Genomic DNA, 25,323 nt, shown 5'->3' on the forward strand with positions numbered 1-25,323 from the left:
TGAAGAAAGGCAAAGGGGAAAAGTTCGAGGATCCGGAAGGAAAGCTCTAGAAGCCGCAGTGCGGTCACGTGATGGCCTTAGGTCAGCAGCCCCATCGTCGGGCCGGAAGAACAATCATGCCCAAGAATGGAGACTACTCCGTCGACAACAATGACCAATGCATCATCCTGACCAGTAAATAGTGGTAATAGCAAACGAATGTGGGGTATCTTTCAGCAACACAAACTCAACCCATAGATGGCAAAATTCAAAAGTAGGAACGCCCCCAGCCTAAGCCCTCGATTTGACCGCGAACTTCCCGTCTTCTTCATCACTGATTGCCAACTGGGCATCCATCCTCACGCCTGCTCCAGCTGCTCCATGTCCTCCCAGCCATCTTCAATCACTAGCTGTTCTTTGACCCGTTCGCGTAATCGTTGGATATCACTGCCCAGGGCTTCTGCCCATTGGCCCTCCACCGTAGCCACCTTGTCTTTCAGATCGCTTGTCAACGTGCGCTCTTCATCCGCTCGAGACTCCTGCATCTCCTCTTGCACTTTATCCTCGGGATCGCCGAGACGAATCCGCTCCGCCTCCATCAGTTTGCAGCTAGCTTTCATAACAGCAGATTTGACCTCGTGCAGGAGGCAGAAAAGGTTGATTTGCGACTCGATGTATTGGTAGCTGGACTTTTCGGCATGAGACACCAGTGTATAGAGGTACTGCAAGGGATGTGAACGATAACTCGGGTTCTCGTCGTATTCGTTAGCGGGAATCTGTATCGTAAAGCCGCGGAGCTTCTCAGGGATTTGCTGCACCAACGCTGACAGTGACGGTGCAATATCCCAGAACGCTGACAGCTGGATTTCCACCCCTCGGGCCACATTCTCCTCAATCACATCCAGAAAGGATTCGAGGCGAGCTAGAGCATCGGCCTCAAAGTTCACCCGGCGGTCCAATGCATCCGTGACAAAGAAATCATTCGTCTCGCGCACTTTATCCTCGTTGGACGCCTGCTTATAGGGTAGCAGGACCACAGCTCTATACTTCTCATCCCGATCGCTGATCAAATCAAACACTTCGCGGTGTAACTGCTCACGTGCTTCGAACAGCCACTTGAGCTGCGTAAGCTTTTCCAAGAGCTCTGGCTTTTCATCCCCTTCCTCCTGTGTTTGATCGGGCGTTTCAGACCGGGCGTCGTCGAAGAGTCTGCCGCGTAACTCATCAATACAAGCGGTAGCCCTGTCGATTCGATCGGTGAGGATCACACGCATTGGCTTCAATACGGACTCTTGGTAAGTATCCAGTCCGCTCTTGGTCAGCTCCCTTTCAAGCCGATTCTCTTCTACTATCAACGCAGCCTCTGCTTCCGCGGCCTCTGCGAATGTGATACTGCCTTGTTGGATCTGGCTTTGGATGTTGGCCTTGAACTGCCGACGACCCTCTTTGACTCGTGCCTGGTGGCCTTGGAACAAAACATCCATCTCTGTTTGGTGCCGTTGTCTGGTGGCCTTGATCTCCGTCAAATCTGTTATTGATCGGACCAACGTCCGGTAAGTAACGAGATCAGGGTGGCTATTGTTGACAGCGGGATAGTGCCTGGGGTATGGCGGTGGCAAGGTAATCAGCCTTGAGACGTCCATTTTCTGTGCCTCTTCCGATCGCCTGATAAACCCAGGACGGACGTTGTTAGGATAGTCCGCCAGAGCAGGCTCCTCGTGCCATCCAACCTTTTCGGGAGGGTATTCATCGGGGCCGTACTCGGCGAATTGATTGGCCCCATTGGACGCGCCAGCGTTCCCTGTGTCAGACGAGCCCTGGCTCTCTTCCCATTGCAGGGCTCCACGCGATAACCCCATATATTTGGTCTCCCTCTTTGAACGCTGCACTCTTCGCTCCCCCCCTTCACTGCTAGATCCGGTCTTTGACTCCCACCAACGACTAGGCGCCCGCCCCCGCGAACTCATCTCGTCATTGCTCAATCCCAGGCTTGCGATTGGCGAGAGGCATGGTTTGTAGTTGCTCCACCACGCGGATTCTGGGCGTGTCTGAGGTATATCCAGTTTGGGTACTCCAGGATTAGATGCCCTCCTAGACGACGGCCCAGGTGCTACCTGGCTTGCCTGCTGTATTAACACCGGTTTGGGAGGGCATACAAACAATTTACGGCGAACATCTTCGACGTCGAAGGAATCGAGATTCCACACTTTAGCATATCTCTCACGTCTGATTTGGGATTCGGAGATGATAAACTCGGCAAACAACCGCAATGCCTCTTTCTCGTCCACGGAGTCGGCCTCCTTTTCAATGAACTCGCGATGTCTCTGCATGGCACTTCGGACAAATTCGTCGTCGCGATTTACAACCGAGTCAAGGGAGGGCCCTTGCTGTGTTATCACACGACGCGGGGCTAAGGGAGAGACCGTGGTGACAGCATCGTTTGGCAAGTGCAGTATATGCGATACCGGTCGGTCTTCCTTGGACCCGGGTCGGGAGGGCGTTGTGTCTTGCCCGGATTGCAGCGGAGGCGTTGGCAATGCTTTGGGGGGCAATGCTGGCGATGTTCGTTTGGGAAATGTAGACGACCTTTCGGTGCCTGGGGAAAACGGCGGTGTTTGCGCAAACCCCGAAGTAGAGGTCGGCCCCTGAGGGCTTGGCTCTGCCTTAGGGGTGGAGCAGGATCGATTCGAAAATAAGCCCCCAGAAGAGGCTCGTGACCGTGAGGTGACCTGCGGCGGCCCATCAGAGCCAATGCTCCGAGTGCTACGAGGCGTGAACTTTGCCGAAGACTGGGTTCGAGCATTATCTGAATCCACGCCCGATTCTCCCAAGACCAGGTTGGAGGGCTTGAGTTGTTCAAGAGCTTCAGCCCAGGGGTTGCTGCTCATGGAGACAGCACTGAGGTTATCGAACACCTGGCTCTGCCTGTTCCGACGTTCGATTCTCCTTTCTCGAATGCCTTTAGCGTTCGGATCTTTGATAGCTGGGCTCCGAAAAAGACCACCACTATTGGGATTTTGGGACGTGCGGGACGACTCGAGAGATTCTGGCCCACCCACGCTCGATGTCGTTGCTGTGTCAATGGTAAGTGGAAGTCTGTCTCCTTTGCTCTTAGCCTCAGCTGATCCTTCGTCCACCCAACCAGCTGGTGTTGGTGGAATGCTGTCAAGACTTGTGCCAAGAACCGGGGGAGGCCGCGCCCTGCCTGTTCTGACAGGAGCTTGCGAATTCCGGAAAGACGATGGATCGGATCGCCCACTCACACTCTGCGATCTTGTTGCTGGTGGTGGTCCAGGAGGTGGTGGTGGCAGAGGCATCCCTGGCTCCCAACCAGGTCCCGAGGGGGACCGGGTTCCAGACTGACTATGAGCCCTCGATGAGCTCGCACTGTTCACAGCAGGTCCAGCTGAAACAGCCCTTCTTGCAGCTGGAGGGCGGTCCGTATCAAAAGATTGGGCGGTCTCAAACATGTGGTTCTCGTCGGTCAATTGGGCGAAACGTAGGTTTTCTGGTGAAACCACAATGTGCGGCCTCGATCCTGCCATAACCGAGGTCGGTTCTCCGTAGGCGTCAACTCGATTTTGAGAAGAAGATCTGGATGAGATGCTTGGGGGTAGCGGTGGAGGCGGAGGTAACGAGACTCGTCTGTTGTGGCCTGTCTCACTTGGCACAGCCATGGACAGAGGGCGAGTTCGGGGAAGGCGACGTTGTCGATAATCCAATGAGGCATCCCGCGCTGTCCCATTGAAGGAGGAGCCAATGCTCGGCGATGTCGAGCCCATTGAGGAAGCATTCTGGCTGACATTGTCTCTCTGATGTTGTTGACTTGGAGGTGAGTAGGGCGGAGGCGGAGGCGATAAAGATGCATCTACAACGCTCACATTAGGCACGGTTCTGGCCACTGAGAATATAAAGGCGCGAGATTCCCACAACTACATGGTATATATAGAAGGGGTACAATAACCTGACAGTAAGAAAAGGGAAGCAAGAGAGATAGAGCGACAGACCTGAGCGAGGTCCGGTTGACCGTGGCTGGGAGACAATCCGTAGCATGTTATTTGCTTGTGGATACGAAGCTTGGCCAGCATTCAGTGACCCATTACCCACAGGACCCCAATCCTGTGGATTGTAAGGCACGTTGTACTGTCTCGATGCCATTGGTGATGATCCGATTGCCGCCCCCCCAGGCGAGGCTACGGCGGGCGAGCCTTGGGTGAATGGACTGGACAACGAAGTCGACGAGAGAGGCGTGCCTGTGTAGCCTGCTCCCAGTGCCAGCCCAAGTCCCTGAAACTGATGGCCACTTAACGTTGTTGTCAGAGGAGGGGGCTGTACGGCATGCTCTCGGCGACTAGGAGACGGTTGGGTGCTGGTGGTATGAGGTGTTGGCCAGCCGCTGAGGGAATATGCACCAGACGGCGGCTCGTCGCCAGCATTGCTCGAAGATCGCCAGCTATAAAGAGGCTGTGATCAGTACCTTTGCACCGTCACAGGACAGACACGGGGAAAGGTCGAAGACCACAGCAGAACAGGTGAGAAAAGCTGGGCGCACCTATTCATACTAACGGAAGGATGCAGGGCCAACCGAACACGGAGCCATGGCTGAGGGCTGAGGGCTGAGGGCAGGAACGAGATTAGAGATTCTGCCAACACGACCGGAGGATGAGAAGGAGCAGGAGCCGGAGTGGAGGGCTGAAGCGCAGACCGATTTCTATTCTTTGCAACAGCAGCGGCCTGACCCAACCAGAGGCGGCGGCGGCTTGCAGGCCCAGCAGGTCCAGTCGGTATGTATCAACCGTTCGACGGGCATCGTGGGTTCGATCCACTGACCGTGGAGACAACGCGATGCATCCTGGGTATAAAAATAGCACACGAGGCAACAAGCCGTGGGCGGGGAGAAGGGAAAAGGGTGCAGGTCTTGACTCTTCAGAGGACTAGTGCATCCCACCAGCTGCAGCCCGGCCGGTTTGATCACAGGCGGCCTGAGGCCGGCGCTTAACCCTCGTCCTCGCCCTCTCACAGGCCCGCCGCCCTCCAACCAGCGTCGCTGTCACATCACGCGATAACGAACCTGGTTAAGGCCGGCCAGGCCGCGCAGTAGCCCAGACATCACACAGGGTCCGCGATGGGGCGGAAAGGTTTGTCCGCTGGCTATTCGTGGTCGCCAGAGCCAGGGCACGGGACGGTGTCGCCTCAGGCTTCCAGCGCCTACGCAGGATTACAGGAGGATACAGGGTCAAAAGAGATAACTGCAAGTGGAACCAGGAATGCATTCTTATTATAGTACCTAGATGGTCGAACTACTGCACGCTAAAGATCCTGGCTGGGAAAACATGCCAGCATGTTGCACGACTGCTGTCCTGCAGTGAGCAAATCCCTGCCCGAATGGGCTTGGGAGATGATCGATCGAGAACGAGTCCCTAGGATATTACTGAAGTCATGTCAGCGAGACTCCTATCATCGAGTTTAATGAAATCAACGATATTTGGAAAAGAAAGGGTATCAGATCAATGCCCTGTCACAGGCGGTGGTCATCAAGGTAAAATATTTATGTTGACCGTCGTGATAAAATAGTAGTAAATCATCATGTAAGGGAGAATGGGTATGGAAGCGGTAGAAGAGAAGGCAGGTACTCACATTCTTGTCGATGGTTGGAGGTTCCTCACTAGCACAAGACTACTGCTATCTACCACGCTGGTCAGTCTCCATGCAAGCGCGAGGTTCGAAAACATGTGTAGACAACGTGACTGATCAGTCATGACGATTGTCGTCCCGGTCGGCAGAGCCAACTTGGACATATGCTTGTCTTTAATTTTATGTCGTATCATCATTGTGCCATAGGGGGCAGATGGAGAAACAGTGGTGGTAACATACAGATACCTCGTTCGTCGGAGCCATGAGTGGCCATGGGATATGATTGGCAGAAAAACTTCTAAGAACTTCAGGTGGAGTCAGCACGGGTCATTACATGTGAACCAGCGTTTGATCTCGTAACAGATATTTCAGAAATGCATGAATGGTATAAAAAAGATGTTGTCTGCATCGATAACTCGAATAAGACTCGTCATCTAGGGAATCATCCTCGTATCAGGGGGTGCGCGAGAAGGGTGTGGAATTACCTTAACAGTACATGCTAGGATACTGATCATGGCAGGAATCAGCTGCTATTGATAGCAGTTAGCATTAAGCCAAAAGGTCACTGGAGACAAATGTGTTGCTCGAGCAATATCTCAGTGGGCGAGGTTTTCTAGGCCTGCCGCAAAAGAGGCATATCCATCAAGACCGGACGTTATGTCTGACGCCGTCGGAGCCCAGTGCCGTTTCATCTTCGAAAGGGGGTGATCGATGAAAGAGAGGGATAAAGCTTACCCTTTATCGATCAAATACCGGCATATTGAAATATCCGAAACCTATAAACCATCTTGAAGCTGTTAGCACATGCTAGCAACATGGACGAAGAAGACAATGCGAGTGTAAAGGTGACTGATCAGAAATAGCCATTTGATATCGTCGAAGACCAAGAGGTCTCAGTCGGTAATTTCCAGCGTATATAATACGTAAAGCATCATGCAAGTCATAGGAGAAATGGGAGGAAGAAGGCAGGCATACCAATTTTGCAACAGATCACTCAATTCGTCGAAAGCTAGATGGAAGTGTTAGTGTCCTATGAAGGCAGTTAGCACCCTGCTTCAGTCACTCCAGTCAAAAATAAAACAAGCATGTCTTGGAGCCAAAGCATCAGACTGACGTGCAAAACAAGTGAGTTTTCATGCCCTGAAGGGGTCAAAGACTCTAGTTTGAAATGGTTGTAGGTATCATCACAAGAGGGGGTTTGCAGGAAAGAAATGGCACTCAGGCACTTACCAAATGATCCTGTGCATCGAAGCCAGATATGTCAGTTCAACAACAGAGATGAGCAAAGTCACAGCATGTGGATTTCTCTACAGATGTGCGATGCATGCTTCCACGGGCATTATAGGAAGGCATCACACTTTGTGGGATGTTGTGTGGAAGAAAGCTGGAAGAACCCGCGTCGAACTTTTTCAAGCTTCCCGATCGGAGCTAATTTTACCGAGAAGCTAGCCCCAATATGGTCCGAGGCGAGCCGCCGAGCTGGTTAGGTAAGCATTCTTAACCGAGAACCGGTTCTGCCGCGGGTCGTGCTACTTGGGCAGGCGGAAGCAAAGGCGGCGAGGGGATCCCGTCTCACCTTCCGGTTTGGATTCGGTTTCCCGATCGTTGAAGTGGTATCTCTAGCGGACGAAAGCATCTGTCTCATTACTCCTAGACCACTACGGAGTAGCTCCGGTTGAACTGCCCGGCCCAAGAGTTTGACATGCAAGAGATGCATCCCTTGTTGATCCACGGACCAGGTGGCTCTACTCCGGGCGTCCAGGAGGGACCCGGAGAGAGCGGGCGAGACCCGAATAGTTCGGTATAGTTCGACGCGGGATTGTCAAAATTCGCATGTCTGCTGACCATCCGAAACCCACCCGCTATGATTAGGTACAATGGGTCGTGGGATATCATTCGAACTGCGCTTATGCGACATTTTCCTGAAGCCCCTTAATACGAACCGACGGATTCAATAGTCTGGTCGACCCATGCCGGGGGATACGGATTGTTGCCGGCATGGCTCGTTGGGATTGAAAGACGTACACACCGTATGGGAGGGACACTTTGACGACACTCTACTTCATAGTATTGCGCACACGATACGGAGGACCGCCGATGTGTCTGGGGTCGAGACTCTAGGTCGAAGGATTAAGGAAGCCTCGAAGCGCGGGGAAACTCGGGGGCAACTCGGGGCAGAGGCAAGAGAAAGAGCCGGGAAGCTACCCGAAGGGGCTTAGGGTGGGGGGAGCGCCTGGCCGCCGGCTGGAAAGTGGAAAATGACGAAAACCATCGCCGCCGTCCAGTTATTGCGTCAAGGACCCAAACGGTTCTCCGCCAGTGGCTCGACCCTGTTTACTCCCCTTCTGACGTTAGGCCCAAGTCCTGCGCATTCCCGGTAAAAGATTGCTCCTGGCTGGTCGGGACGCCCTTAAAGGATGCCCCTGGTCTCGTGGGATGGCTGATAGATCAGCTTCTCCTGCAGCTTCTATCTATTGCCAACTGTCCCTCCTCCACCCGTCTAAAGTACATATAAACTGCCCACCAGTTCTCCCCTCTCCCGTACCCTGGTTATCTCCGCATCTTCCTGCTTTCCCCGTTGACCCGAGGTTGGAAGTTACCCTTCAAAAGAACTCCCGGCCCCCAGATCTGGACCATCCTGCGCTCTGCACTTCATTTTCAACCAAGACCTACCTGTATCATACCTCATTCTACATAACATGTCTGGAAACGGCAATGGCGGTGCTCCTCCTGTAGGACAGGAGAACATCAACACTGATATTGTCACTCTCACTCGGTTCCTTACGGAGGAACAGGCCAAGGTTCCAGAGGCCACCGGTGACTTCACGTGAGTCTTCCCCTCTCTATCCATCTACCTCAGGAGTCCCCGACTAAACGGAACCCCCTCTTTTCAGATTACTCTGTCACGCTCTTCAATTCGCCTTCAAGTCCATTGCCTACTACATTCGTCGCGCGTCACTGATCAACCTGACCGGTTTGGCTGGTTCCTCCAACACCACTGGCGACGATCAGAAGAAGCTTGACGTCATCGGAAACGATGTGTTCATCTCCGCAATGAGGGGCTCCGGCAAGTGCCGTCTTCTCGTTTCGGAGGAGGAGGAAGAGGCCATTCTGTTCGACGAGCACCCTGACGCCCGCTATGCTGTCGTTTGCGACCCGATTGACGGCTCTTCTAACCTTGACGCTGGCGTTTCGGTTGGCACCATCTTCGGCATCTTCAAGCTTCCCGACGAGGTACTCGGTGCCCAGAACAAGGTCACTGCCAAGGATCTCCTCCGCCCCGGCACCGAGATGGTCGCCTCGGGCTTTACCATGTACGGCGCCTCCGCACAGCTGGTGATCACCATGCGCAACGGTGGTGTCAACGGCTTCACCATGGAGAACTCTCTGGGTGAGTTCATCCTGACCCACCCGAACATGCAACTACCCGCGAAGCGGGCCATCTACTCGGTCAACGAGGGTAACAGCATGTACTGGGACGAGTGGGTGAACAAGTACTTCCACTCTTTGAAGTTCCCCGGCGAAGGCCAGAAGCCCTACAGCGCACGTTACATTGGTAGCATGGTTGCAGATGCTTACCGAACCCTCCTCTACGGCGGTGTCTTCGCCTACCCGGCGGACTCGAAGAGCCGCAAGGGCAAGCTGCGTATCTTGTACGAGTGCGCCCCCATGGCGATGCTCTTCGAGAATGCGGGCGGTTTGGCCGTTAACTCCCACATGGAACGCCTCCTGGAGGTGGTGCCGGAGCACATTCACGACCGGAGCGGAGTATTCCTCGGCTCGAAGGACGAGATCCAGAAAATCATCGACACCTACAACCAACACAAGAATTAAGTTGGGCGCACAGTGTAGCGGCACTAGGGTGGAATTTTATGGCTCACGGGAATGATACTTAATGCGAAGTCTGCCAGTGCGTCCAGCAGGGTACCAGGTGACACCCTTCGCACTGGCATGTCATTTACGAACCACATAACTATACTGAACTATTAAAATGCAAATAAAAATTCAATAATCACCAACCTCCTATCGTAAATAATACCGATTCGCGAACCTTGAAAGTCCTACGTGCAAGTCTCACAAAACCCCATCTCCTTACCCCTCACTTTTTTCTTTCTCGACTCAATTCGAACCACCCCCACTCCCTCCCCCAACACAATTGCCCCATTGTGAAAACAAGAGGAAAATAGAACAATCACCCCAGATTATACGGAGTAGAGCAATTTACTCCCATTCCGTCCCGTAATTGGTGGAATAATATCTTTCCTTCCTTAGTCCTCCTTAGTGGGCTAGGCTCCCTTCCTTCCTCCACACTATCCTTCATACTAAGTTGACTCGATCTCGGGAAAGATTCCCCAGATAACTTGACCCTCACAAAATATATATTGGCCCATGTTCTGTCCGAGACACCCCAACTAATCCAACCCAATTCAGTATCACCACTTAATGAAATAAGTCTGATTGTATGATGAGGGTAGGGGTAGTGGAGTCATCATTCATTGGTGTTTTTTTGTGTGTGTGTGTGTGTGAAATTTGGCTTTTTGTGTGGTTTGCTCGCTCATGCTCACGCTCTCTCTAGCCCCCCCCTTCTTTCTCTGTTTGTTTTCTAGAAAAGATTTTGGACGCAAAATGCTGAGGCATTGGGTTCTACCGAGGACTGATCGCGTGTGTAGGGTGTGTTTATTTGGGCTGGCTGGATGTTTAGGTGGTATACAATTTGACACGTTTATTTACGATCATCTAGTAGCACAGCCGAGAGAGAAGGGAAAGGAAGGAAGGGAGGGAGGATACGACGGCAAAAGTATCTAGATTCAATCGATTCCCGCAGGGAAAACGAATTATAGGACATCCTGATCCAAAAGGGAAAGAAAGGAAAGTGACATTTGGACAAGGAAACAAAATACACAACACTAATCAACAGGATCCTCTTCGAGGAGGGTCTGGAAGCTGAATGGGACAAAGGGGATACCCTCACCCATAAAGTGTTTGCTCATGGCTTCGACCCAGTGAAGACGGAGCGAGTGAAGCATGGCACTGGTACCCTCCATGACACAGAGAATGGCGATGGTCAGGGTGAACCAGAGGTAGAAGGTGACCACGATCATGATGACCCGCGTGGTGGGATTTTCTTGTTCGAAAGCACCGCCAATGGTCATGTCCCACAGGACGATCGAGAGCTGTTGGTGGGCCAGAGACAGAGCCCACAGACGCAGGTAGGAGGCGGTGTGGGAGATACAGTTCAAGCAGAATTCAATGGTGTGAATGACCTGGTGGATCATGAGTTCGGCAAAGTCGAATTCCTCGTGCTCCTCCTCGTCTCCAAGGTCCTGGGCAATCATGGCAACACCCTCACCATCGCTAGCCATGCTGTCGCGAGCCCGACCATCTAAGTCGGCATCGTCTAGAGCGCTAACCCGAGAGGGCTCCCCAAGGCCACGGTATCCAAGAGCGCGGGCCCGGTTGTGTTCCCAGCGAAGGTAGAACGGCTTGAAGAAGAGCATGACCGGCACCTGGATGACAGCAAGGAACAACAGAAACTTCTGGACACCTGCCTGGCCGGGGTAGAGTTGTTCCTGAACATTTCCAGGAGAAAGGAACATGAAGATGAGCATGTTCAGGAGTCCTGGGGGGGATTGGCCCTTGGCTGCCCAATCGACCGACCACTTGTAGATAATGGTGACGACAAGGTAGCCGAAGATGGACTGGAAGAAGATCATGCCGGGAATGAAGTTACCAATGATATCAACCTTGGACTTGAAATGCCGAGCATTGACATATTGCAGGCAAAGAGCGTATGTCATCTGTGAGAAAGTCAATATTCGTCCATGTAAGGAATTTGGTGAAGGGCATCTCTTACGTGGGCCCAACCAAGACAAATACTCATTTTCATCTTCAAACTGTTGGTGAATAGAAGGGAGTTCTCGGCTTCGTGCCAGTTCCAATCAAGACCAAACGGAAAGCGATAACCTTCCTTCAAAGTTGCCAGGACTGCCTCCCCTTGCTTGATATCAGCAGGCCATTGCCATTGACTGGGGAAGATCGTGAATGACTTGGAGAAAATGTCGTTGTAGATCAGGCCGGTGTACATCGAGAAGAGACCCATCATAAGCATGATATAACGACCGTAGAATGCCATGTATGTGAGCTCATCCAACTTGGTTTTCTGCAGCTTGCGTTCGAAGAAGATCATGGCGGTAGCAGCCATGAACATCAACGCACCGTGGCCGAGATCACCAAACATGACGGCGAACAGGAAGGGGAATGTGACGATAGTATACAATCCGGGATTGGCTTCCGAGTACCTCGAGATACCGTAGGCATCGACAATAGTCTGGAAAGCTTGCGTGAACTTGTTGGTCCGTACATAAGTGGGAGGAGTCTTGTTGGTCCGGATCTGGTTGACGATGGTGGGCACGCTCAGTCCAGCACGGTCGTTGACATCCTGCAAAGTCGATTTGATCAGGCCCAACGAGTTGGTGGGGCACCATGCCTCCGCAATCAGGGTCTTTCTCGCCTGGTCGTAGGAAAACTTGTTGAGCGTATCATACACAGCCTTTTCCTTCTTGACAATGATCATCCAGGCCGCAAGCGAGCGGGCAATCTGGGTGAGCTCCGCATCGAGGGTATTCTTGGTGTTGCGCAAGACATTACCCACATCACCGAGCCGGGTGTTCACCTCGTGGATCTGATCCCGTCTCAACTCACTGTTCTCATCAACACTGTAGAGGGATGCGCCGAGGGACTCGGAGATCTTGCGGATTTTGGCAATGATGCTCTTTCCATGGGCGAAGATCACGAAAACGTTCTTGTGAGACTCCTCATTGTTGGTTGGGTCGATGATGGGCTCAGGGATCTCGGACTGGTTCATGTAAAGGTTACCACGCAGAGTGCGCCACAGGATCCGCTCAAAGGCTCCAATCCGGTCCCGTGGAATCACACCAGACACAAACCCGATGTTCATCTCCAGGAAAGACTGCTGGCCTTGTGTGTCGCCGTTGGGGCGGCTCTGCTGTTCAACGTCACGGAGAAGAGGGGCCTCGTCATTATCAAAAGACTGGCGGATTTCCTCCGTATGGCTGTGAGCGCGGTCAAAGAAGCCACCGGCCTCCCTCAGCACCCAGCGCCACTCAGTCAACTCCACCTCACGTTTCTTCAATGTTTCGTAACTATCGTTCAACGAGGCGATCCGTTGTTCGAGGCTTTCGCTACGTTCGGCGAGTTCATCGATTTCGGATGCCAAGGGAGCAGCCAGCGTGTCGGAGAATTCCGAGGAAGATCTCATGGGGATGCCCGCCTTGTCCATCTGGGAATGGAAGTAGCCTGTTGCGCGAGACAGATTAGATTCACAACCCATCACTTTCTCCAAGCCACCATCTCGGGTTGCAAAACATACGCAGCTGCCTCTCCACATTATCCAAACGGCGGATTTCCTTCGTAAAGGTACGCTGGAACGCATTGGTGTCGGGGTTAAGCTAGAGGTAGACCAACAGAAGTCAGCCCGGTTCATTTCGTGAATGTCGACCCAGACAGCGGGCACCAACTCACATCTCTAAATTGGACCTGACCCAGCTCTCCTAGAGCGCTGACAACTTCTCTTCCGATTTCGTTGGCGATATAGAGCTGAGTCAAGCTCATATCCGACGAGCGGAAGAAGGTGTCCTTGGGAGCCATGGTGAAAGCAAGACTGCCTCGAGCAGTTCCTTTCCACCACAGGGACGAGAGGGCGCAGAAGCGCTAGAATCAGAGTTGAGATAACTAGCTGCAAGATAACGATAGGATTCCAAAGCCAAACGGCAAAGGACTAGCTGAAAGGGAGAACTTGAAGCTGTCCAGAGCCCCTGGGGTTGGTTGATGATGCGCTTCGATGGCCGGTGAGCCGCGTGGCTGCTTCCGGGCACGTGACGCCGCTCACGGCGGCTGACTAACATGGTCTCAGCTCTTTACGCTAACTAACTAGAGTTGAGTACTGAGTAACTACACCAAAACAATCTGCTGGGATCAAAGAAACCCAGGACAATTGTCCACAGTGTCTACATGTGCAATTGACGACTCAAGAGAAAGAATATGTATGCCTTTTTTGGTGGGGTTCAAACATGCTAAGCCCCTACCCTAGGTATGCTACCAAATGCCAGAACCTCAAGTATCCTCCCAGTGCTATAACCCTGGCCGAAAACGATATGTGAGTCTCAAGCGGGTCTAGGAAATAAAGCCCAATACACCCTCACCCGATGCGTAGCCATCGTACTTCATGTGCACATTACGCGAAATAGCTCTTCCAAAGGACACCAGAAAGGTCTTCGAGCTGATCCGACGTAAATGCCTATCGAAAAAATCGGGTTAGCGGGTATTTCCAGTGACTGGAGGTTGCTTTTATTCTATGGCAGCTAGAACTCACCTTCGCATCAATATGCCAAGTATCCTGTCGTGTCTTCTTGAATTCGCTAATGATAGATTTGACACTTGAACCAACAATGCCCGGATCACTTGCAGCACGAACACTTAGAGTAGTCAGCGCCTCGGGCATCCATTGCGGAGGCGGGCTGTTGTATGGGAACGCCTGGATGAGCGCTCCTAGGCCCAGAACAGCACCGTGCCGGACTAGTATGAGTCGAGTATGTTCAGGTGTCGGGGTACCAGCTCCGGAAGAGACCGGAGTCGATAGACCAGAGCGGAGTGCCTTGGGTTTCTTCGGGAGAGGGTTGTCAACCAAGACTTTGGTGAACCGTTGCTTGAGGCGGCTGACCATCTCTTGCCGGAGAGACACAGGCGAGCAACGAATCATACCGGACAGTGTGGCCGATGCTCCGACTCTCACTTCATGCTGAGGGTCTTCCAACATGCTCGCTACACACTCAAACAGCTTGTCACGATCACCACTGGAGAGTAAGAATAGGCGACGGAAGTATATGATCTGGATGTTGATCATAACTCGTAGACGTTGATGCCACGAGGGAGAAGTCTGTCCGATATGAATGAGTGTTTTAATGAAACCGGAGTTCTGTTCGGCGGGATATGGGATGTTGGGCAGATGACGGAAGACGTGGTATGCCAGGGACTGGAGCTCTGGATCTTCCTTGACATCCATCATGTGCAAGAGGTGCCCCGTAAACAGATCCGGGAAGAAGGGAACCAGTTGGGTGCATTCGTGGGACGAAAGAGTGGAGTCGAGCCACAGGAGAACCGTCTTGCTCCCAGATGTGTAGGAAGAAGGGGCTTGTTGACCGGGGGTCCTCTCATGCCGCCATTTCTCAATGCGATCAAAGACCTCACGAACCATCTTCGTGAAGTCCTCGGTTGGAAGATAAGGATATGAGCCCACCGAAGATGCCGTCTCTTGCGCTGTAAGGAGGCGCTTAAGATCAGCATAGGACTCGTGATACCTGGTGCGGAATATCGTTGCGATAGTTTGCCCCATCGCTTCGCGAACGCCCTTGTATGGGTGATCAAGATGGGCAAGGAAATCTTCAACAATTGGCTTGTCGAGTTGGAAGTGCCAGCCAGCATCGATGATGGACTGATGCAGCAGATTAATCTTGGAGCTTTCTTTAAATGCCGCATTCGTGCCCATGTCAAGCCGGAAGCTGGCAAGCCAGTCGACCAAAGGCCAAGCTCGTCGAGGATCCCGGCACTGGAGAATCATATGGAGGAAAGTCGTCCAGTAACCGGAGTTCTCGGGAGTTAAGCCATCAGTGAAAATCTTTTGCACTATGGGGAAAGCATATTCCCAGACCATCGTCCGCTTCTCCACGCTAGTATCGGCGACGGAGCTCACCAAAGCGCCGAGAATTTCAGCAGTAGCTCGGTGCTGGTGCTTGTCACTACCATCCTCAAAGACAGCCTCGATCTCCTCCTGAATGTCTTTGAACGTAGCCGCCGTGAGCCCATCCCGAAGCATCAACTCGAAGGCGTAAAGGAGCATCATGGCGCAGGGCATGCGGAACTTATCTGCCGAAGGGTCACGGGGCTCTTGCTTCAAGTACATGAAAAACTTGGAGAACCATCCTCGGTCGAACAATTTACCCATATGCGTGCGGACCTTCCATTCCACCCCATCATACTCAATATCACGTTCCACATTGGATTTGTAGGCAGGCATACTGTCGGCCCACACCAGCCAGCCAGGAAAGTCATGATCAACATAGTACTCCGCCTCGGGATTTGCAAAGCTCGAAAGGTATTCTTTGGTCCATCCTTCTTCGTATCGCTTGGTGGCAACCTTGATCTTCGAAGGAAAGTGTTGCTGTCCCAAGATGTAATTCTTATAATCGTGGCTGCAAATCGCCCGGACATCTATCATCGTGAACAAGGCGATGAGCGCCTGGGAGTACATACCACGCAGACCGGGGTGATCATCGATGGAACCATGAGTGACCAGGTCTATGAGGTTCTCGCTCGCGATGTAATCGAATCTAAGGCCCATTGTGATGACGATCGTGGCCGCACGACTGGCAACCTTCCAGTGAGACACCCTTGCAAGGTTTACAAGTTCTTCCGACAGATCGGCCTTCTTCTTCTCGATAAGAACACGCTTGTTGTTGATGACTTCCCGCTTCTGCGTGATTTGATCTTGGACGTCTTCTTGAGGAGCGATCGCTTCGATAATGTCACGATCCAAGATGGCCATTCTTTCCATGGAACGACCATAATCCATGATCTGGTACACGGCACTCGAACAAATTCTCTGTACAGACGGTTTGTCAACAGCGCTTGCGTCTATGAAAGTCCGGACCAAGGTGGGTGCATATTTCCAGTGACGCCCAACGGTTTTGGCGACACTGCCAAGCAACAGAGAGAATAACGCTCCTTTGATTCGGGCGTGGTCATTTTCTCTGATGCCCTTTTGGAGGGCCTTGAGAAGTGGGGGGATAACAAGCAGCCGAGAACCCCAGACAGCCTTCAGAGCTGACTCGCCTGCGCTCTGAGCATTGCGCCGTGTCTCTGTATAAACGGAGACACACGACTCAGCAATGTCCAGTAACAGGATTTCATCCAACTTCGACCGACGTCGGGGCGCTGCATTGTGCCTCAGGCGCTGCAGATGGTACACATTGGCCCTGCGTACGAGCAAAGGGCGCGGGTAATCCTTACGGATACCGCTCATTTTGTAGGGGTGGATGTCGGCCGCAAGGAGACGCGTCACTCTGTCAAGGACATGAGCGGACCTCTCGATTCCAACGTCGACGAACCAAGACCGGTAAGCAGAGTACAGAGCAGCAAAGCAAGGTACATCGTCCTCTTGCTTATCCGAGAGGAATCTGTGCACTTCGTGGAGAACCCAGCCGGCCCTCTCTCGAATCTCATGAATCGTGGTGTACATTTGGTCGGTCTCCTGCAGTGGATAACCCGTCGGATACGAGAAGGATTCTCGAACAGCAGCTTCATCGGAGCTATCAAGAGCAGAGTCGGGATCTTCATCCTGGACCGCATGCGAAGTATCTTTGGCGTCTACCATTTCCACATCATTGGAGCTTCCGGAAGGTCCGTTGGCAGTAGTTGTCGACGCTGCCTTGGGGTCAAAAAGCACAGAGATACCCGAAAGGATGAGTCGTAGCAGGACCAAATTCCTGGTCACCTCGTCGGACCATTCTTTCCCACTTCCATCCCGTTTGACGCTAGAAGTCTCATTAGTCAGTGCCGTTAGCTGCTTGAGAGCAGTCTGGGCCTGATTCTGGAAAAGTTCAACGGCGAACTCGAGTTCCTCGCGCTTTGGAACATGCCACTTTACACTCAATTTACAAGGATCCTGTCGGTAGCCCCACAGTTCAGGCTGTACACCCTTGGCGACCACATCAGGCTCGTACAATGAGTAGTCGGAAGTGTATGTCCCCGTCAGGTTGAGAAGAAGATGGTGGATGAAATTGGAGATATGGACCGTCGGTATTCCCCTACACTTTTGCTGCATGTAGACAGCTATGTCGAAGAGCTCCTTCTTGTGAGCGAGCACTGCGTCTCCGACATGAACAACACACATGCTCAGCATACTGACGTTCCACACCAGGCCACGGTCGCGAGGGAGAACATCGGTCCCCGTTGTCCTAGTGGACCCTGCGCCATTATCATCGATCTCAGTACGGATAGCCTGCGTCAACACCGGAATAAAGCGTTTCAAAGCCTTTTGAGGGTTGACTTTGCACACCGAGTTACAGATGAAGGCCATTGCATCCCGGGCTTGATGGATAACATGGTTCGACACGAAGTCGACGACCTTCGACAAGGCAATATCGTAGTACTCTGGGGAGAGGGACGATAGCAATGGCATGAACGTGGCGGGTAGGGTGTTCACAATATTCTCCTCAGGGGATCCGTTCCGAACTCTGGTCACGTCCGGCAGATTTTCTAGGAGGGTGAAGACACGGCCCAGGAATGATACAATGAAGTCCCCAAACCCACATGTGGAGGAACGAAGTACCATCTCTTCCGTCTGGTCATCCAGTTCGGTGTCGTAATTCAGCTGCACCTCGACGCCTTGCTCTTCCATGCGTTCCATCTCGCCGGTGATCCATTGCATTGCAAGCATGTTACAATTTACATCTTCTCTGTCCTTCGTCAAGTCGGCCATGGGTATGTTGTAGCATGCAGATTGAATAAAGGACAGTGCATGCAGAGATTTCTCGAGATCATTGGCATCGATACCAGGCAGAGCAAGGCCCAATAAAGTGGTCATATGGCAGCGATAGCCTTTGGTTCTCGAGATAATACGCGAGAGGATCTGAAGAGCGCGGAGCGAGGAGGTCGTACGATGAACCTCCACAAGTCCTTGGAGAGACGGGTATATCCGCTGCAGAGCGCCTGGAAGGATCAAGTGAGGCTCCAAGAAGGCCAAACTCTGTAGGGTAGACAAGGAGAAGGTCATTGCCGTGCCACTCTTGGCATAAATGCCCATGAAGATAACGTCGCGCAGACAAAGCACGAAACGGCGTTTCAAGGGCTCGTTCAGTCTTCGCTCTGCTGGGATGTCCATCTCCCCACTTTGCTCACGGTTCCAGCGCATGACAAAAAAGTCGGCTAGATAGTACACTAACTGAGCCAACGTTTTGGTCCAACTTCCGGAGTTAGAAGGATGGAAGAAGGTCTCTACAGCTTGTATAAGACCCTCAAGCTGAGTGAGCACCGACTCCTCAGCATCAAGGCATGCAGGCGAGAGCGACATCACGATCCATCTAGCAATGTGATGAGCGACAGGATGTTTCCGTGTGTCTCGATCCAGCATGATTCCCAGCCCAGAGGAGATATCCACAAGAGCGCTGTAGGGCGACGTTGATTGTCCGACCGGGATTTCCAATAACCGGAGGATAGCAGTGAAGACCAGCGCCGACTGCTCCTTGGTGAAGATTCCATACTCCGAGAAGGATATATGGCCAGCAGGCAGCGAATCTCGGGCAAGGCGCGAGAGATAATCAAGGAAGGTTATATCGAACGTCTTGGAGCGACTCACGAGCGACCAAAGGTGAAAGTAGGTGGGTAGATAATGATGTGGTAGGAGATCTTCTCGGTCTTCAGGCGGAGGGGAGGTGGGAAGGAGGAGATTGATCAACCCAACAACGACGAAGGCGCCTTCCGAGAAGGACGTGGTGTAGTGGGGGAGAAACTCTTCCAACATGGCCGGTAGCTCACATGGGTCGATATACAGCTGAATGAAGGCGCAGAGCTTCGTCAGTGTCTTGACATTGCGCTTCAAGTTAGTCGAATGGACGAGTCCCGATTCGGTCGGCAGAACGAATGACTTCAACTCTCTGTATAATGGTCTCCAGTCTAATACTAGATCTTTAACCGGTCTGAGATAATGCTTGCGCCTGTGGCCCGAGTCAGTTCCAGTTGCCGTAGAGCGAAGCATCGAACAAGCGAACTCACTTAGTCAGAAGCATGAACATGCTTGCAAACCGCTCTGAAACATTGGGATCGATTCCCGGGGCAAGTGACAGCTCATAGTACAGCTTCACAAGGTTGATCCGCTCCCTGCGGGTGGGATCGAACTTGAGTGATAACCATCCTCTGAGCTCTCGGGTCCAGTGAACTGCACCGGGGCTGAAGTCACCAGCCTCCACCGTTATATAGAGCTGTTTCAGGATCTCTTGTAGGCTGCGCTCCCTCTCAGGTTCGTCTTCAAGTGTGTATGGTAGATAGGAGAAATATGGGTATGTACGAGGACGGACCCGTGCCTTCGGCTCGCCGTCTCCATTTATGGCCATCGGCTCACCTCCTGGCGAGGTGGCCCGGGAGATCTCGTGCGCATTTTGAAAGTTGTCGGATGTGAGGATAGCCTTAGGACCGGATTGATCCATAGCTGTGCGATCGGTGGGGCGATTACTGGGGTGCGAAGCTTGGGGACGTAGGAGGAGGTTCGGGAGAGCTCTAGGGGCCGCGGTTTGTTAGCTTCACTTATCACTAAATGACTAACCGAAGCAGATGGACAGCGGCCGAGTGCGCACCTTAAACATGAAGATTGGAGGCAACTTCTAAGCTGCAGGAATCGATGCCCAAGTCGTGGCCTGCTGCCAGTCTTCGCATAGGCGATTTAGTTGAGTCTCGGCAAGGAAGGCGACCGGAAATCACCAGAGCGTTGGACTGCACAGATCAAGGAGCCAGCCAAAAGGTGTTGGGTATCACTGGACTGAGACGCGAATTCGGCCAGCAATGCTCTTTTTGCACCAAAATTCGCTCGGGGTTCAGGATAAGTCGAGCTCACGCGTAGCAATTCGACGGTGGAGGTATCCTTCCTTCGGTCTGGCTCAGTTTTGTAAGATCGGTGATGACATAATTCCACGTAACGGCCGCCGCCTAATTGGGCCCCGTCTCCAGAACAACCGCATTTCCCTTCGTGACGCTAAAAGCGATCTAGTATCTACTATCTATTATCTACACGCAGGGTCCCTTTCATCGGAGAGAAGTGGTTGTACATAGTACCACTCTACTGTGAGTACGGACGCTTTCAATTATCGAGCTACAGTTCCGCTAAAAGTAGTACTGTTCATGCGGGCGGGAGGAAAGAACCGAAGAGAAGAGCCTGGATCAGTGCATAGGCCACCATGCCCCGCACCGCCACAGCAAAGCCCCGGCTGTCGTGCAGCGAGGGTCGCGACTGCCCCCAGTTGCCCGACACTAGATATACGAGGTACCAATACCACAGCGGGTATCCCGAAGATATCCGGTTAATTATCTGCACATGGTAGCTGGTCAGAGCCAGCACCGCTAGTAGTCCCTGAGGAACAGCCAGTCGGAGCAGTAGGGAGGCAGTCGTGGCTGACGACGACGCCTGGTCAACTCCACTTAAGGTGCCCGGGAAAATAAAGGGCACTGCCACATCCAATGCCCAGAGTGACGACCGACAGAGGATGGCTAGCATGGGCATGGCCAGCACGAACAGTGGGATGTTGGACACGGTCCAATACCGAAGGAATCCTACATTCCTGTTTCCCGATTTAGCGGTCTGGGTGCAGTGCTAGGTGGATAAGACAACGTACCAGTAATGCCCTTGAACCCACCCATAGATGCTGGGGACAAGCCATTGACACCACGGGCGTGAAGCATCATCCTCCATACAGTAAGCCGTATAGGCTACGGTTTGGGGGATGACAAGCCCGAGGGCAATAACACAGCCACTCACGATGATCACGCAGAGATGAGCACAAGCACTCACTGAAAACCGTTGGCACAACACCCGTCGAAGCTGCAAAAGACCATCATAGGCGTACAAGATGCCGCTTAGTATTCCATTACTGCGAACCGTCGTAGCAGCTGAGAACAGTACAGCAGCTAGGAGCAGCTTCACGTCCCCGGATAGGCGTTTGCCGGCTTTGTTGTCGAGGAATGAGGACGAGTAGACATAGAGTCCAGTGATATTGAGCAGGGAAAACAGGGACTCCCCGTAGGGCGCAGACAGAAACGCCCCTGCGGGGCAGATGATGTGCAGTGCTGCAGAAAGAAAGCAGATTAGTCTCTGGGTGGCTGTGTCGCGCCCGAATACGTTGATGGAGAGTCTATATAAGGCTAAGACTGAGAGATAATGGGCAAGATGAGACAGGGCAACGGCCACCACCGCCGTCCTGACCGCTCCACTGGGACCGATTAACCGATCTAGTGCTACATCGACAATTAGTGTTCGAATCACAGAGGCATGGACGTTGGTTGAAGAAACAGGTGTATCTACCAGTGGCAATGAGGGCCAGGACTCGAGTATACCCATAGCCGAACGCCCATTCTTGCTCGAAGACATAGCCATGTTCTGCAATATGCAGAAAGTAGATGGAGTCCCACCTGACGAACTTCAATGGGATCGGAAGGTGGGCAAAAGCGATGTCCTCTGATGAGATGACATCAGAGCGACCGTTGGTATGATAAAGATGGCCTGTGGAAGTATCGTAGCCAAGGCCAGGGCAACTGATGATGACCAAATACACTAGAGCCTTCCAGAGGCAGAACGCTACCGTTAACGCCTTGACAGGCTGCCGGGGATTAAGGAGGGTTGGCGTGGGAGAGCTCGAGGAGGAGGAGCTCATCATTGCGTGTAATTTTCAATCCAGGGCCACCAGGTTCCCAAGCATCGTAAGACAATCGTAATCTTGGGGCACTCAGGCGAGTCTGATGATTCGCCCACCCAGAACAAAAGAAGTGATGATTATTCAATGCGACCTAATCATCATCAAATCATTTTGTTAGCGAGAAACCGAGGTAAAGCTAAAGCGATCGTGGAGAAAGAAAAAGACGCGTCAAACTAAAAGACGGGCTGATGGTTGATCGATCGGAATCTTCGGCAAGCATAACCCCCTCTTATTCAGCCTCCACTGCTGCATAACTACGTAATGGGCGTCGTGGTATGGGCTAACTGCTGCTAGCTGCTAGTCCTACGAGCTAGTTTCATGATGAAGAATGGAACCCTGAGGAGTCAAGAGACTAGATACCTCCAACTCCATACGCCGTACGGTCATGGCGAGTGGCGCGTGGGTGGGAGAATCCGCTCAACTAGTCCCAACTGGTATTGAGATCCCGAGGCCTATGACTCCGCGGGATACGATTACACTTACATGATTCCTATCCTATCTACCGAGTAGTACGGATCAGACTTTTCGACAGCCTACACAGCACAGTTGATATAGGGAGATACATCATAAAGGGTCTTGATGATGTCAGACCACTTGGCCTGTCCGTTCTGGATACACAACGCGACGGTTCTGGAATGGATGAACATGTCATCAAACCTTGGATCAACCCGCGGGCAGGTCAGCCCTACGGCGCTGGCCGGAGCTGATGGAGCCCAATACACCCAGATGAATTTTATGCGCATATTGACAAAATCCATCCCTGTATGTCCACATGACGAGGGATGTTTGGCAGTTCCGGCACTAAAGACGGTGATCCCTATCTCCAGAGGGAGTACTATGTACGGAGTACCGTGTACATAGTACACTACCCAAGGAATAGGATGATAGATAGCAAGGGTCCTAAGAAGGCAAACAATATTATCATGGAGCAAATCGATGGTTCTCATGATGATTGGTAGATCTTTAGGCTAGTTGCTCGACGCACCAGGTAGCACAGAATACAATGTGGCGATTGCCTGCTGAGGTGCCCTTAGGTGTCCCGTTGTAGCCACCGCATTGCTCATTGCTTACCCAACGACGCCTATGTACCATGAGGAGTCATCTGGTACTACTTACTGATGCGTGCACTCCGTACGGCGAGCCCTTCCTTGCTTATGCGTTGGTGGTAGGCATTTACTCTCGCAGCAGTACAAGATCCTCCAAATCTGCCCAGGGCCGAAACCCGGGAGTATCTTTACGTTCCTTTCTCTGGTCAAGCTAGAGCCAAGTGAATGGATGCCATACCGGATCACGCGGAGTCCCTGAAGATCGAATCGATCTGCTGGATACTTTTTTTCACTTCTGGGTGACATTCCAACCCGGCCGTGAGGGTTTGGGTCTTCAATTCGCCAAATTCCGAGTCACCGTCACCCCATAATATTAAGTTGAGGAGCCAGCTGATCAACCGGACTTCGTTCAGAAGCTCCTAGCCTCGCCCTCCGCCGGGATCCACGATAGACTTCGGACAGACTAAAAGCGAAAAGTTTGCCATCAGGTCCCCGCCAGGACCAGACCCTCGTTTGTTAGATCGTAATGCCAAGCCCGACCCAGAAAGTCATTCGGTCGGAATCAGGAGGGCGCCGCCGACCGACTTGAGGATGCGAGGTGAGAGTGCCAGCTAGCCTCCGAATCAGTCAATACGAGGATCAAGCTTAGGTCGCTGGGCAAGGCTTACTAGCTGGAAAGTATATGCTTCCGCAGTGCTGGGTACACCGTAGTACCAGCACTTGGGAGCAGATGTTTCATGGCGCCAATGATCTGCTTAGCTGTTTGGTCACTTGGTGACAGGATTTCGCACCAAAATCAGCCTTATGCTGGTCTCCGTCACACTGAGTCAGCGGATCCAGCGACGGTTCCACCCCAAAATTTGCAAAAGCTCTCTGCGCAGTTGCTGCCTCTAAAATCCGATACCCGGTCCATGGAACGGTGCGGACCTTACGCTGTACCGGCAAGTCGGAGCTTCCGGTTCCGTTGGAAAGATCCCAGAGTCCGAAGGTCTGCGATCGTTCTGGGTGCAGGTCATAATAATCCTTACGGGGACTGATCACAATTTATGAGTGGGGTTTGAAGGTTAATAGGTCTGTCTCTCCTGTGTACCTAGGTACATTATTGGCGGCATGTTTCCAAGATAGGAGGGTATGTAGATACTTTGTCTGTACTCCGTATGAAGTTGAGGATCCTGATGGGGAGGTATGGGGAAGACGCTACTCTCCATCGTAACCTACGGAGTTGATGGAGGATGCATAACAGGGGATGATCGGCCTTTCATTAGCTAAGCACGATTGCATAATCCGCCTCCGACCGACCGACCGACTGACTGGCTTCGGAGCGTCGGAAGTCAAAGCTACCTAATTCTCCAGCCTCCTTTCCCCATCTTCCATCAGTTCCATCATTCCATGATCCGGATCTCCTAATATTTGCTGCACTTATTGATACGAGCCAAGAATACGCGATACGACGCAGCCAGTAATCCGCCGAATGGGAGCAAACCTCCAATGAATGGATCAATGGATGCACCTCGGCGTCTGGGTCGCCCCGAGGATCGTCGGCTAGCTGCTTGTGGCCATGAATGCGAGGACGCGGTTCATGCAGCGCGACCAGACGACCACTCTGTTCCTTGAACACTAATTTGCCCCCGATTTGGCGGGCTGATGGACTCTAGATCCCGCGGGACCTGTCGATGCCTCCGACGATGGAGCGTCCGTCCCTCGAGTCACAGCCGCCGAGAAGTATACCCAAGCGGGATCTTAGTGGAAATACTCTGAACCACTGTTGTTCTGTCAGTGTTGGTCCATGTGGGCTCGTTACTTCTCTGCGGGTATTTTTTCTTTTGGGAGGGCTTTTTTTTTTCTTTTCTTTTTTATCCACTTCACCACCCCCCCCGCTCATTCTGAGGAAATTATTTAGCATGATTTTTGAGTGACTATTGCCCTTAAAACCCATGGTGGGATCTTGACCGCCATGTTGATCTCTCAATCCATCTGACATGCGATCCTGAATCTGCTATTTTCTTCACGGATTGCACTGAGTATTAAGGCGCATCTGGACCCCCAACCCACCTGTCTGCTCTCCCTTACATCCTCCCGCCCACTCTTTGCGCATTTCCCTTCCCCAAATGTCCACGTCGTACGACGTC

At 52.4% G+C, this 25,323-nt stretch overlaps 5 protein-coding genes across 5 annotated transcripts; 1 reads left to right on the forward strand and 4 right to left on the reverse strand.

Moving 5' to 3' along the window:
• Positions 1-126: 126 nt before the first annotated feature.
• On the reverse strand, positions 127-5,024 carry BO80DRAFT_187738 (uncharacterized protein). Its single transcript, XM_025714085.1, has 4 exons — positions 4,685-5,024; positions 4,532-4,595; positions 3,987-4,432; positions 127-3,847 (listed from the first exon to the last, which is right to left on the reverse strand). The coding sequence occupies exons 2-4, from the start codon at positions 4,537-4,539 to the stop codon at positions 339-341; spliced, it is 3,963 nt and encodes a 1,320-aa protein (XP_025571943.1). The 5' UTR covers positions 4,540-4,595; positions 4,685-5,024; the 3' UTR covers positions 127-338.
• Positions 5,025-7,907: 2,883 nt separating this feature from the next.
• Positions 7,908-9,627, forward strand: fbp1 (fructose 1,6-bisphosphate 1-phosphatase). The gene is made up of 2 exons (XM_025724435.1): positions 7,908-8,440; positions 8,508-9,627. Exons 1-2 carry the CDS (start codon positions 8,313-8,315, stop codon positions 9,445-9,447), a joined length of 1,068 nt encoding a protein of 355 aa, XP_025571944.1. The 5' UTR covers positions 7,908-8,312; the 3' UTR covers positions 9,448-9,627.
• Positions 9,628-10,288: 661 nt separating this feature from the next.
• On the reverse strand, positions 10,289-13,454 carry BO80DRAFT_504640 (H(+)-transporting V0 sector ATPase subunit a). The gene is made up of 4 exons (XM_025724436.1): positions 13,156-13,454; positions 13,004-13,082; positions 11,468-12,930; positions 10,289-11,411 (listed from the first exon to the last, which is right to left on the reverse strand). Exons 1-4 carry the CDS (start codon positions 13,279-13,281, stop codon positions 10,521-10,523), a joined length of 2,559 nt encoding a protein of 852 aa, XP_025571945.1. The 5' UTR covers positions 13,282-13,454; the 3' UTR covers positions 10,289-10,520.
• A 413-nt stretch (positions 13,455-13,867) lies between these two features.
• On the reverse strand, positions 13,868-19,892 carry BO80DRAFT_363494 (proteasome activator BLM10; the record flags this gene model as incomplete). Its single annotated transcript, XM_025716107.1, has 3 exons — positions 13,868-13,930; positions 14,006-19,403; positions 19,462-19,892. The coding sequence occupies 3 exons, from the start codon at positions 19,890-19,892 to the stop codon at positions 13,868-13,870; spliced, it is 5,892 nt and encodes a 1,963-aa protein (XP_025571946.1).
• A 611-nt stretch (positions 19,893-20,503) lies between these two features.
• Positions 20,504-22,326, reverse strand: BO80DRAFT_428086 (DUF409 domain protein). Its single transcript, XM_025720171.1, has 3 exons — positions 21,758-22,326; positions 21,072-21,690; positions 20,504-21,017 (listed from the first exon to the last, which is right to left on the reverse strand). Exons 1-3 carry the CDS (start codon positions 22,107-22,109, stop codon positions 20,579-20,581), a joined length of 1,410 nt encoding a protein of 469 aa, XP_025571947.1. The 5' UTR covers positions 22,110-22,326; the 3' UTR covers positions 20,504-20,578.
• Between the last annotated feature and the right edge of the window lie 2,997 nt (positions 22,327-25,323).

The sequence above is a fragment of the Aspergillus ibericus genome (assembly GCF_003184845.1).
Source record: "Aspergillus ibericus CBS 121593 unplaced genomic scaffold BO80scaffold_43, whole genome shotgun sequence".
Lineage (NCBI taxonomy): Eukaryota > Fungi > Ascomycota > Eurotiomycetes > Eurotiales > Aspergillaceae > Aspergillus > Aspergillus ibericus.

Excerpts from the sequence above, each read along its gene's own strand:
- BO80DRAFT_187738 (XM_025714085.1), bottom strand. Across the intron at positions 3,848-3,986 it reads GTCAACCGGACCTCGCTCAG|ATGCATCTTTATCGCCTCCG; the intron begins GTCTGTCGCTCT and ends TGAGCGTTGTAG.
- fbp1 (XM_025724435.1), top strand. The coding sequence starts at position 8,313 with ATGTCTGGAAACGGCAATGGCGGTGCTCCTCCTGTAGGACAGGAGAAC. Across the intron at positions 8,441-8,507 it reads GAGGCCACCGGTGACTTCAC|ATTACTCTGTCACGCTCTTC; the intron begins GTGAGTCTTCCC and ends CCCTCTTTTCAG.
- BO80DRAFT_504640 (XM_025724436.1), bottom strand. The coding sequence starts at position 13,281 with ATGGCTCCCAAGGACACCTTCTTCCGCTCGTCGGATATGAGCTTGACT. Across the intron at positions 13,083-13,155 it reads GTCAGGTCCAATTTAGAGAT|CTTAACCCCGACACCAATGC; the intron begins GTGAGTTGGTGC and ends GTCTACCTCTAG. Across the intron at positions 11,412-11,467 it reads TTTGTCTTGGTTGGGCCCAC|ATGACATACGCTCTTTGCCT; the intron begins GTAAGAGATGCC and ends ACTTTCTCACAG.
- BO80DRAFT_428086 (XM_025720171.1), bottom strand. The coding sequence starts at position 22,109 with ATGATGAGCTCCTCCTCCTCGAGCTCTCCCACGCCAACCCTCCTTAAT. Across the intron at positions 21,691-21,757 it reads CCTGGCCCTCATTGCCACTG|CACTAGATCGGTTAATCGGT; the intron begins GTAGATACACCT and ends TTGTCGATGTAG. Across the intron at positions 21,018-21,071 it reads TGGGTTCAAGGGCATTACTG|GAATGTAGGATTCCTTCGGT; the intron begins GTACGTTGTCTT and ends ATCGGGAAACAG.